At 40.2% G+C, this 12,678-nt stretch overlaps 1 protein-coding gene across 1 annotated transcript; it reads right to left on the reverse strand.

The window, feature by feature from the left end:
* Positions 1-3,061: 3,061 nt before the first annotated feature.
* On the reverse strand, positions 3,062-10,113 carry LOC130916278 (galactose-specific lectin nattectin-like). The gene is made up of 7 exons (XM_057836880.1): positions 10,024-10,113; positions 9,838-9,900; positions 9,715-9,742; positions 9,551-9,636; positions 6,297-6,419; positions 3,375-3,480; positions 3,062-3,303 (listed from the first exon to the last, which is right to left on the reverse strand). The coding sequence occupies exons 2-7, from the start codon at positions 9,898-9,900 to the stop codon at positions 3,233-3,235; spliced, it is 477 nt and encodes a 158-aa protein (XP_057692863.1). The 5' UTR covers positions 10,024-10,113; the 3' UTR covers positions 3,062-3,232.
* Between the last annotated feature and the right edge of the window lie 2,565 nt (positions 10,114-12,678).

A 12,678-nucleotide genomic window follows, 5' to 3' on the forward strand; every position in this document is an offset into this window, starting at 1 on the left:
CTCCGTTGGCATTGTTGTGTCACCGGAAGGAAACTAGAGAAAGTCGACAAGTGCCCTAAAACCGCATAAACATAATGCCACACCCCTCTAGTGGCTTGATGGTGAATTACAGAGGAACGCGTTCCCTTGCTGCAATATTATCGAATGCTCATTGACACCGTAGTCGCTTCGCCGTCACTGCAACGCAGAAGCATAACTCAGGCTTTAGTCTTTTGGACAAAACTACTTATTCATCCATCCATCCATCCATTATCTTCCGCTTGTTCCGGGGTCGGGTCGCGGGGGCAGCACCTTTAACAGGGAAGCCCAGACTTCCTCTCCCCAGCCACTTCAACCAGCTCCTCCGGCGGGATCCCAAGGCGTTCCCAGGCCAGCCGAGAGACACATTCTCTCCAGCGTGTCCTGGGTCGTCCCAGGGGCCTCCAGCCAGTGGGACATGCCCGGAACACCTCTCCAGGGAGGCGTCCAGGAGGCATCTGAGCCAGATGCCCGAGCCACCTCAGCTGGCTCCTCTCTACGCGGAGGAGTAGCGGCTCGACGCCGAGTCCCTCCCGGATGACCGAGCTTCTCACCCTATCTCTAAGGGAGAGCCCGGACACCCTGCGGAGGAAACTCATTTCGGCCGCTTGTATCTTGTTCTTTCGGTCACGACCCAAAGCTCGTGACCACAGGTGAGGGTAGGAACGTAGATCGACTGGTAAATCGAGAGCTTTGCCTTTCGGCTCAGCTCCTTCTTCACCACTGCGGACTACTTATTCATCCTAGTCCTATTTTAGTCATTTTAAAATGTCTCCCTCTAGTTTAGGTCAACAACAGTTCTGTTCCATTACGGCATTGAAGTTGCTCAACAGTGCCCCCTCCAGGAAATTGGCTAGAAAGGCGATCTTGGCTGTTTCCTGGGAAAAATGACTGGGCTGTGAAACGTAAATAAGTTCCCACTGGTTAAAAAACCTTCTGCACGTTGATGGATCACAAGAGTATTTCGAGGGTGGTGGGATGTTGGGCTCTGAACACATTTGTGATTCCCTTTCGGCAGCAGGTTGATTGTGGTATGAAGAAGCCGTGTGGGAAAGTTGAAATACATTCTGCGTCAGTAGAGACAGGAGTTGCACATGTTTACCTAAGCGTTGGCCCTGGTTCTTGATCACCTGCTCATACCGGGAAGAGTCTGCTGGGTCCATGTTATGGTGAGTTTGTTCTGACAGGGATCAGGGAACAAACGGACGCAAGAATGTAAGGATTTTTTGAACGACTCCCGACTCCCCGACAGGAAGAAGCCTTGTCTTTCGGTGAGGCCCGGAGGGTTGTTTGCGCGGATGGGACAAGCAAGGCAAAGGCCCAGGCAGGAAAAGTTCCTGGTCCGATTCTAGTCACAGGTTGTGGGTCACTGAAATACAGACATGAGGGCAGAGGCACAGAGTAGGGAAAAGGCTAGAGGCAAAAATCCAAGAAGTCAAAAAGGAAAATCATCACTGATTGAGAGTGCGTCGGTGCTTTTATGATAACGTGTTTACCATCAAGGCTTCCAACGCAGTTTGGGAAGTTCCATAGCCACCAGAAATCAGCTATGGCTTCCCACTGGCTGGCTCTAGGACACGGCAAAAAAATCGGACTGGAAGGCTGTCCACAATGCTTTGCAGGCGTCGGACAAAACGGCGGACAAAGTGTTCGATGCCAGTTTGAAGCTAGCCGCCACAGCTTGCTGGCTTCCACCCGAGGCTAGAAGTCTCTGTGCGGCATCAGCAGTCGGATAGACCACCACGAAACCGTCTTCTGCATCGCCTGCGCCCTAGACATTTGCATGATCAACATTTGTTGTTCAATGTTGATGAACTGAAGGTCCACATTCAATCGTTCCATCTCTGTTGGCATTGTTGTGTAACCGGAAGAAAACTAGAGGAAGTTGGCAAGTCCCCCAAAACTGTATAAACACAACGCCACACCCCTCTGGTGGCTTGGTGGTGAATTACAGAGGAACGCGTTCCCTTGCCGCAGAACTATCGAATGCTCATTGACGCCGTAGTCGCTTCGTTGTCACCGCAACGCAGAAGCATAACTCAGGCTTTAGTCTTTTGGACGAAACTATTTATTTGTCTTAGTCATATTTTAGTCATTTTAAAATGTCTTCGTCTAGTTTAGGTCGACAACAGTTCTGTTCCATTAAGGCATTGACGTAGCTACTTATTCGTCTCATTTTAAAATGTCATCGTCTTCGTCTGGTTTAGGTCGAAAATTACTCAAAATGTTTTCGTCTGTAAAATTGCTAAAGTTTGAGTAAATAAAAAGATAAATGAAGGTTTCCAACAGTTTCAAATGAACATTGACAGACGAACACATTGTTGTAGCATCTACGAGGACATCACCATTTTCAAACACAGGTCTATTATGTTAAATTAATTAAACCCGTCTGGACTCCACAAACTGTAAATATTAGAAGGAAAAAAAAAAAAAAAAAAAAGTTCAAGCGTTTAATACGACGCTCACCATGCTAAATGCTAATGCTAACTTGAACACTATGCTAACGTTACAAGTTCCATTAAGTATGTGACCATCACTCACCAAAGACCTTTAAAGGCAACATGGCGTATTCTCTCAAGCCGAGATAAATCTTTTTGTTTCAAAACAAGCCAGTGTGCGCGCGGGCTGGGGGGCGCAGCACGTCACAAGAGTGACACCACCAAACCCTGCTATCATGCAGGCTAACTATACAGCACATACGATAAGAAAATGTCATACATTGTGAACATTCGATGGAAATTATGGCACATATTCATCTCATTGTTGTCCCGTCAGACGAAAGTTGGCATTCGTCATGTTATGTTTTAGTCTCCCTAGACACGTTTTTCAGCTTGTCATTATCACGTCATTGTCATGAAGACATTTTTCGTCGACGAAATATATTTGTGATGGTCATTGAAAACAAAACTTGTATTGTCAGTGCAATGATTTTGACATTTTCCATTTTAAGCAAAAGATTCTCCCCTTTAAAAAGGATCATATTAAAAAAAAAACACATATTTTGATGCAGACAGATCCCTTTTTTAATAGAAAATTGCTCTTTGGTGACACATTATTACTCTTTTCAATTACAATTGAGATTCGTGGAAGAAAAGGAGAGATTATATTGAACCCTAAAGCACAAGGACACCCTTAAAGGTCGTTATCGCGCCGCTGAGTCGTCATGATCAAGGAACTCTATTGTGACAGAAGACAGGATTCCAAGAAGAATGACCTAGTGGCCAGCATCCCTAATGCAAACATAGGCACGAGCGCTAGTGCAATCATCAGTGTTCCATTCTCCATCTGTAAGAAAAATATGTTTCAGTATAGTAGCAATCAATTTTCAACTCATTTGCATCTGTCATTTTACTTACTTGATGTTTCCATCTCTACACAATCACCACTTGTACTGTCAGGTTGCATATCAGCAAAGTTATCGTAATCATTGTTTGTGCCGTCAGTCCAAAAGTAGCTTCCCTCCTGGAAAAAGGTCACATTTAAATTGAGAACTGTCCGAATTAGCATGTGCTAACAGAGTCAAACTTTTGGGATATAGAATTGAGGAGCACAAGGTTAGGCAATATATATGAGTGTAAAAATGTATCAATCCTTCTGATACAAGAGGGGATTTCTGAACTAAATTTTAATTAATATCCTGCGATTGACAGGCAACAAGGTCAGGGTCATAGACTTCACTATCAGTTGACGGGAAACAGGGCCGCTCTGTAGGGGGCCTATTTTTAAAAACTAGCTAGCGACCTAAAACCAAAATATCCCTTAGGCATGAATGAGTCTCCATGAGCAGCGGGATCAAAAAATTCAAAGTCGTTCCCTAATAAAATTATGCTTCATTCTTTTCTTATATTAGTATAACGAAACTAAAATTGGCTATAAAGTTAGAATGCAGAGATAATCACCTATATTTTCAGGATCAATAGCAATATTAAACATAAGTTTTTGCCTGAAATAGCGACATAAATTTTATTTAATGCAATTTTGACATAGGTTTTCACATTAATACTTGTGGAAAGCATGCAGAATCACCTTTATTTTACTCAACAAAAGCAAGATTTGCATTTTTCTATATACAATCACAACTTATTTTGGTAGAATGGTCACTCGTCACCTCGTCGTTTTTAGATTGAAACGTTACATAAAATAAAACGCGTAAAAGCCGACTTTTTTTTGTATGAACGCAAAAATGTCTAAATTACTATTTTTATTTTTCAAGAAAATGGGCAGCTGGCCGAAACCCACCTGATTATTTATATATAGGTTTTATTATGATTACTGCCACTATTATTAGTAGGGTTGTTCTGATTATGTTTTTTTGCTCCCGATCCGATCCCGATCGTTTTAGTTTGAGTATCTGCCGATCCCGATATTTCCCGATCCGATTGCTTTTTTTTTTTTTGCTCCCGATTCAATTCCAATCAATCCTCATCATTTTTCCCGATCATATACATTTTGGCAATGCATTAAGAAAAAAATGAATAAAACTCGGACGAATATATACATTCAAAACACAATACATAAGTACTGTATTTGTTTATTATGACAGTAAATCCTCAAGATGGCATTTACATTATTAACATTCTTTCTGTGAGAGGGATCCACGGATAGAAATACTTGTGACTTTGTATATTGTGACTAAATATTGCCATCTAGTGTATCTGTTGAGTTTTCAGTAAATGATACTCTAGCCATGCCCAAATGTATGATGGGAAGTGGAACCATGACTGTGTGTAGTGCTACCAATTGATATATCTTCTCTGCGTTGGGAAATAACATAAGGTGTTAAGATTAAGATCAATTGCTACCTTGCTTCCCCACATTGCTTCCAATGATGTCTAATCGTAGGGAGAGGGATTGTAAGGTTTTAGCCAATTAAAAGAAGGCTCCATTGGCTTCCAAAATTCCCTCTACTCAATTTACACTGCCTGTTATCTCTCTATAAAGGTAAAACGGCGCCATAACAGATTGAGTGCGACAATGCGTGAGTGGGTCGTGCAGCGCAAGCATTAGCATGATACATTAAAAAAAAAAAAAAATTATTACCGCCGTTATTGGGATAAATTTGATAACCCTACCTTAAGCCTAAACTAAAGTCTCTGGATGAGTGTAACATATTATGTCTATAACGTTAAATACAATTAGAAAACGATTTACTTAAAAAAAAAAAAAAAAAATTTAAAAAAGGCATGGCCGATATTTTTTTGCCGATTCCGATACTTTGAAAATGACGTGATCTGACCCAATCGATCGGGATATCTCTAATTATTAGTATATATCGATAAAATCATTATGATTAGTATAGCTGTTGTTATATTGGGAAGTGACTATTCTCATGGAATTTTTTAAGTGAGAATTGGGGGTGGGACCCAAAAAAAGCTTGGCTTGTTCCCACTCCCTTTCGAGCAACATGTATGTATTTGTTATTAATTTTGTTATAATCATCATTACTGTTATTATCGTTGTTGTTTTAGTTTCCACTCTTTTCGTATTTTGTTATTATGGCTCGAAATCAATCAATTTGAATGTAAAGTTACGGAAGTTGTGGATACATAATCCATCATGGCGGCCATCACAAAACAGATTTTGAAGTTAAAAATGGTTGTAAATAGATGCGTAAATCCCGGAGTTTCTACAGGTATGAACGTAAAACAGTCTAGATTCTTGGTTAAAAGCAAAAAAACAGGCAGCTATTATTGATTATACGTATATATTTCAAGCTAAAGCTATGCTCATTTTTTTCTCTTCATTTCATTTTTTGCCCCACGCTTCAAAAGTGCATTCGTGGTGCTATTTTATACGATAATAATTACCTTGAATCCTCGACCAAATCACGCTTGAGACACTCCTGCCTGCTTGTATGCACTAAAACTTTCGTCCTGTTTACACCTAAATCTGGCGCTAGAACGCAGCGTGTGATTGAGTTTATCGAGTGAAAGCTGCCCCTTACGGGAAGCTGTGGCTCAATGTCTGTAAGAACTGTCTCGTCAACTGATAGTGAAGTCTATGTCAGTATGTACCCTGCCTCGTTCACATAGTTAACTGGGGTAGGCTCCAGCACCCCCGTGACCCTCGTGAGGAGAAGCACTACAGAAGATGAATGCGCTAACATTGTAAAGTTGAACAATGTCAACATTTGCTTTGGACAATTGTGTGTTCTCTCACTCGACTACAACTTAAGTACGCGATTGATTTTGGAAAACATTTTCTGTGAGGAGAAGACATATTGACAACTTGCAAATGAAAAGATTTAACCAGAATATTTCTTTTGGCAACTGATTTACCTCAATGCTATCATAAAGTCCAATCCAGACTTGATCAGCGTCATTACCCAGCTGTTGCACAACCGCATTCGTCAAGTCACTGGTAATGGAGACCATATTGCCACCTAGAATGTTGCAAACGGCCTTGTGGGGAAAAGAGAAGAGACACGTCATTTCCTCTTGTTTAGATCTGTAGGACAGTCAGCAAGATATGCTCATTCAGCAGTAGACATGTGCCGATTACCGGTTTCAGTACCGTGTTATGAAAAGTTTTCAAAACCGCAAAAATTTTCCGTCATACCGTCCCTACGGTATTAGCTATTTTTTATGTCCCAAAAATGCATGGAGAAATCCCTCGCTTGCAGGTGCAAGGCTCAACCCTCCCCCATGGTTGTTGCTCAGTGTCAGTGAGTCCGCTGTGCTACACAATGGCTGGTGGAGGTGAAACTCCTGAAACCCCCCCCATCGAAGAAAATGAAATTGCTGGTATGGGAATACTTCAGCTTGAAGGGAAAGGTATCTTTTTTCGCATTTATTGTTTGACTGTTTGTATTATTGTAGTATCTACAAGCCCACGTCTGCACCATCAAATCCCGCAATCATCTTTTCTGGACAGTTCAGAACAAATGGCGGGACATGTTGTCTTGCCACAAGGAACAGCCGATACGGAGGAACCCATTACCGAGAAGTGAACACTCACCACTCGTGTAGCACTGAGGATGGCAAAATCCTTATCTCTCATTGCCCTGACAACAGTAACGCCCGAATCCTTCTGTCCGATCCACAAACAGACAATAATCTTAAACAACGCCCAATCACATTCTTCTTCTGGACCACAGCCCGCCTCACCAGAGCCTTTAAAAGACAGACTGTTTAACTAATCGTTGTCATTTTTCTCAGGAATCTTTTGTTGACTTGTGATAATATGACCCTGAAGCCAGCTTGCCTCCTTGCATGGGTCTCTCTGTTCTGTATGAGTGCTGCAGACTTTGAATAAATTGTGAACTTGTGTTTCAAAGCCTTTTTCTAGCTTTTAAAATGGAGGCAGTACAAGGGGTTAAGACTAAGGCGAAAAATGCGAAGTTTGGCCTTTTGGCTGAGTTGTCAGTGTTTCGCCGGCTCGGGTTGCTAGAACCGCGCTAGCGCAATTCCAATGACCGGGGCCTTTTTGTCCTTATCTGCCCGTTGTATTGGTGCTGCAATTTCTTCCATTCCAAGTCCAACTGTTCATAATATCAAATATATTATGCTTGTTTTTCTTTAAATATGATATAAATGCTATTTATTTTCTATTGGGTGTGTTAAAGTAATACAAACAGTCAATATGAGAAAAGATACTATTCCCTGATTGATTATAACAAGTGTGTTAGAGTAATATAAACAGTCAAACAGTCAATACGAGAAAAGATACTATTCCCTTCAGGTTACAGAAAAGTTACAGGCAACCGACATGTAAAACATGTTTGCGGAGGGTGGCTGCCGAGGAGGCAGTACCTCCAATATGAATTCACATTTATACAAAAGTAAAGGTTAGTAAACACTATTATGAACTTTTCCCACCAGCTATGAGCGATAACTCCAGCATGTTTAGTGTGTCTAACGATGGTGGTTTTTCTCTCTCTGGCTCTGGTCTGTGTTGAGAAAATGAGTGTGTGTATAATGTACACATGATACGAGTTATACACGTGTTTTTTGTGGAAAATAATTCAATTATTTTTTTATCTGATTGTAATTATGTTGAGCTGTGAGTTTGACTCACCTAAGGGACTTCATTTATTCTAATTGTATTTAGAATATTTTCTTATTCTTATTGATATATTTAAACTAGGGCTGTCAAACGATTAAAATTTTTAATCGAGTTAATTACAGCTTAAAAATTAATTCATCGCAATTCAAACCATCTATAAAAAATGCCATATTTTTCTGTAAATTATTGTTGGAATGGAAAGATAAGACACAAGACGGATATATACATTCAACATACGGTACATAAGTACTGTATTTGTTTATTATAACAATAAATTAACAAGATGGCATTAACATTATTAACATTCTCTTAAAGCGATCCATGCATAGAAAGACTTGTAGTTCTAAAAAGATAAATGTAAGTACAAGTTATAGACATTTTATGTTAAAACCCCTCTTAATGTTTTCGTTTGATTAAAATATGTAAAATTTTCAATCAAAAAATAAACTAGTAGCTCGCCAAAAATATGGCATGTTTTATAGATGGTTTGAATTGCGATTAATTGCGATTAATTACGATTAATTAATTTTTAAGCTGTAATTCACTCGATTAACAATTTTAATCGTTTGACAGCCCTAATGTATATAAATGTATATAGATTAATGGCGCAATAAGCCCCCGAACTATTTTTAATTTGTCCGTTTAACTCTGAAAACCCCCGTTTACAGACGTCGCGCAACCGCTTTGTTTAGACCTGGCCGTAAAAAGAAGGAAAGTAATTATATTTATCATGTGAAATGTCTGTCATTTTTAGCTTTGAATCATTAATTGATGTCTAATAGTTAGTTGAAAAAAATTAAAGACTTAAAAAAAATTATTCACTCGCATATTTTAAACTTTTAAACAAATTACGTCACATTGAAAAATTTGACGTCTGTAAAAAAGTCAGATATCTACCTCATAACTATCGCATAATTGCATTTTTTTAGTTACTGTTGCATTTTCCCCAATATTTTAGATGATAAATAATCAATCCAAACAAAGAAAAATTGGAAAGAAAAAAAAAGAAACGTTTAAAAGGGTAAATATATGAAAAAGAAAATCTCAACCACTCCTTGATGTCTGCGATTTCTGCATCGTGACCTTGTTATATCAACGTGTTTCACCCATAAAATCCCCATAAAATCCAGCTGTGGCCATTCATAGCTGTGTCTTGACACTCGGTGATAGATGCGACATGGAGTTCATGGATCGAAACAAGGTAAGTACGCGAAAATATCTCGTTAAAGTCACGGCATCTGTATTTCTGCTCTCGCATGCTCTCACCTCCAGATAGGGTTTTGCTGTTTAAATTAAAAAAAAAAAAATTTTAAATGCCCTCCTGTTCAAAATTTTTCTTCCCCCAGAAAATTGAGATTTTAAGCTTTCCAATGACGTATCACACATGCATATCGGACAATTTTGAAATGTGGCCAAACTGGGGGTCTCAGAGCGGAACTTCAAGTCACCTGAGTGTTGTCCGCCATATACAAAAAAAAGCAGTCAACTGGTTGGTAACTACCAAGTTAATAACTTGTGTCTTTCATACCTCTGCATCTGCAAAGTCCCTGTCTTCATCTTGGTAGATATAACACTTGCAGTCCACCTGTGTCCATCCTTCAGGACAGCTCACGTCTGCAAAACATTTTTTTCTCCTCGATTGAACATGGTGTCATTGCTAATACAAATCAAAATTCATCATTGAATACACACCTTTGAAAATTTTGGAAGGGAAGGAGCCCTGTGAAGAAAAAGAGAATGTGTGAACAAACAAATCTGTATTAAAACAAATGTAATTATGAAAGTATGTTGTCTTCGGGTGCAGTTTGGACTTACGACTCCTGTCAACAGTGCAGTCAACCCACAAAGGAGGAAGAGAGAGCGAAGAGCCAATGCCATCTGTACAACAATCAAGAGATTAATCACATTTCTACTCTACAACAAAAACGCGTCTATAATTTTCATCCGACCCCGTCAGGAAGCAAGTCTTAAAATTCTACTTGTCGAATCGGTTGTCGTTACCTTTGCTGTTGTAGTGTCTGATACCGAGGACTACATCTGTGCTTCCTTTTATACAGTGTCTTGGGTTTGACATTCTGGCAGTGGTTCATGTATTAAACCACGTCACAAATAATAAACAAAGAACTTTTAATTAGTGCTTAGTATCTCACGCAATCAAAACACCAAAACAAAAAATGTTGTTTCGCCTAACAGCCAGCATTTAGACAAGCCAAGCTGGTTCAGCAATACTTTTTTATGTGTCATCTAATCTCTCATAAAATTTGATCTCGATTCTACATCTTTTCATTCTTTAATAATGATAAAATCTGCTCAAATTGCAACATTTAAATTCAGACCACGGAATATCTATCTTTTCTTTGTTTGAATCTTGATTTTTTTAATATGGTTTGGCTGAGCCTGGGAGACAGTCAGGTACAATTTACGTTTTCTTTCCACCAGTGCCAATACGAAAAGGGAACTTCCCTCTTCTAGGGTTGCCAGAGTTTTACAGCAGCAAAGCCTGAGTTATGTTTCTGCGTTGGGGTGACGGCGTAACGACGATGGCACATACGATAGTTCTGAGGCGAGGGAAAGTGTTGCTCTGTTATTCACAACCAAACCACTAGAGGGGTGTGGCGTTGTGTTTGTACGGTTTTGAGTGACTCTTGTCGACTTCCTCTAGCTTTCTTCCTGTTACACAATAATGCAAACGGTGTTTTTTTTATTTGCCATCTGGCAATGTTTATAATTGTAGAGGTTCTCGTACTTGCGGACGTCTTCGATGATACTCTCGTCTGCTTGGTCCATTTTTGCGTGTAGCACAATAATGATTGAAAATGGCGATGATTTCACGTTGAACCGGAAACAACAGTCTGAGCGGGCCAATCATAATCCATTCGCGTCACGTCTCCACGCGTTGACGTGACGCGAGGTAAGAAAATTATGGAGATGCACGTCAGGCTACGGCGAAGGGTCGTAAATCGTGTCTGCGGGTCTGCCGCACAAGCATAACTCAGCCTTAATACATAACCCGAATGTCCGCATAAGTCGGTAATAACCCTTTAAGTACCCCTAAATCTCAAAATAACTACACAAACAGTGGTACCTCTACTTATGAAATTAATTGGTTCTGGAAGTAGATTCTTTACTTGAAAATTCCGTCAGTAAAGACATGTTTTCCAGGTAAATGCCCTAATCTGTGTCAAGCTCCCAAAATTCACATACAGTGGGGCAAATCCATTTCGCTGCTCAGCTTTCAACGCGTACAGACGCACTATGAACTCCTGAAGCACTCTCTTATCTTAACCGATAAGCGCTCAGGACCAGCAAGCTCGACTCCCAGTATGGCTCCAAAGAATTTGAAACCTGGAGACTTGGATGAAATAAAATCCTCCATACAGAAGTTGGAGGTCTCCTTGACTGGCTTGATTCAAAACCAGAATCAAGAAATCGTCAGAGAGCTCCAGTTACTTCGCGCTGAAAACGAGAAACTCAAGCAGGCGGTCGAGGAGAGAGATGTTCGCATCAAGAGGCTGGAAATTTTGGCTGACGATCTTGACCAGTGCCGACACGCAAATGAGCTCATCGTTTCTGGATTATGTCTGATGAATCTGTTACAGTGACCTTTGTGTGCGCCAATTGTTGCCGCTACTCACACTAGCTGTGATAACACAAAATCACTTCACACACATAGCCACAACAAAATGTTCCACAGCAAACAGATTAAAAAATGTCAGGGACATGACTAAGCCATAACCTTGTATGCCCTGAAATTAATTGAGCTGCTTGACTGGACGCTAAGTTACTAAACTCAGATTGTTGATTGTGTTATTGTACAGTTTTGATGTATGTCCCATGCCTTAATGTGCGTCTTTAGTTGTATGGGGGACGGGAAACTGATAAGCATATGCATTTCGTCCGCGTTTGTCCTCTTCTTTGGTTCCTTCGGGCAAATCATATCACATATTGTAATTGTCAATGATTGTCAATGATACCGATGATGATAATAAAATTCCATTCAAAATAAGTATTTAGTCAACCACCGATTGTGCAAGTTCTACTTGAAAAGATTAGAGAGGCCTGTAATTGTCAACATGGGTAAACCTCAACCATGAGAGACAGAATGTGGGGGAAAAAACAGAAAATCACATTGTTTGATTTTAAAGAATTTATTTGCAAATTGTGGTGGAAAATAAGTATTTGGTCAATACCAAAAGTTCATTGCAATACTTTGTTGTGTACGCTTTGCTGGCAATAACGGAGGCCAAACGTTTTCTGTAACTCTTCGCTTGGTGTAAAGAAATCAACTGTAGGAGCAATTATTAGAAAATGGAAGACATACAAGAACACTGATAATCTCCCTCGATCTGGGGCTCCATGCAAGATCTCACCCCGGGGCGTCAAAATAATAACAAGAACGGTGAGCAAAAATCCCAAAACCACACGGGGCGACCTAGTGAATGACCTACAGAGAGCTGGGACCACAGTAAAAAAGGCTACTATCAGTAACACAATGCGCCGCCAGGGACTCAAATCCTGCACTGCCAGACGTGTTCCCCTGCTGAGGAAATTACATGTCCAGGCCCGTTCACTAGAGAGCATTTGGATGATCCAGAAGATGACTGGGAGAATGTGTTATGGTCAGATGAAACCAAAATTGAACTTTTTGGTAGAAAC

This window comes from Corythoichthys intestinalis, chromosome 5 (genome assembly GCF_030265065.1).
Source record: "Corythoichthys intestinalis isolate RoL2023-P3 chromosome 5, ASM3026506v1, whole genome shotgun sequence".
Taxonomy (NCBI): domain Eukaryota; kingdom Metazoa; phylum Chordata; class Actinopteri; order Syngnathiformes; family Syngnathidae; genus Corythoichthys; species Corythoichthys intestinalis.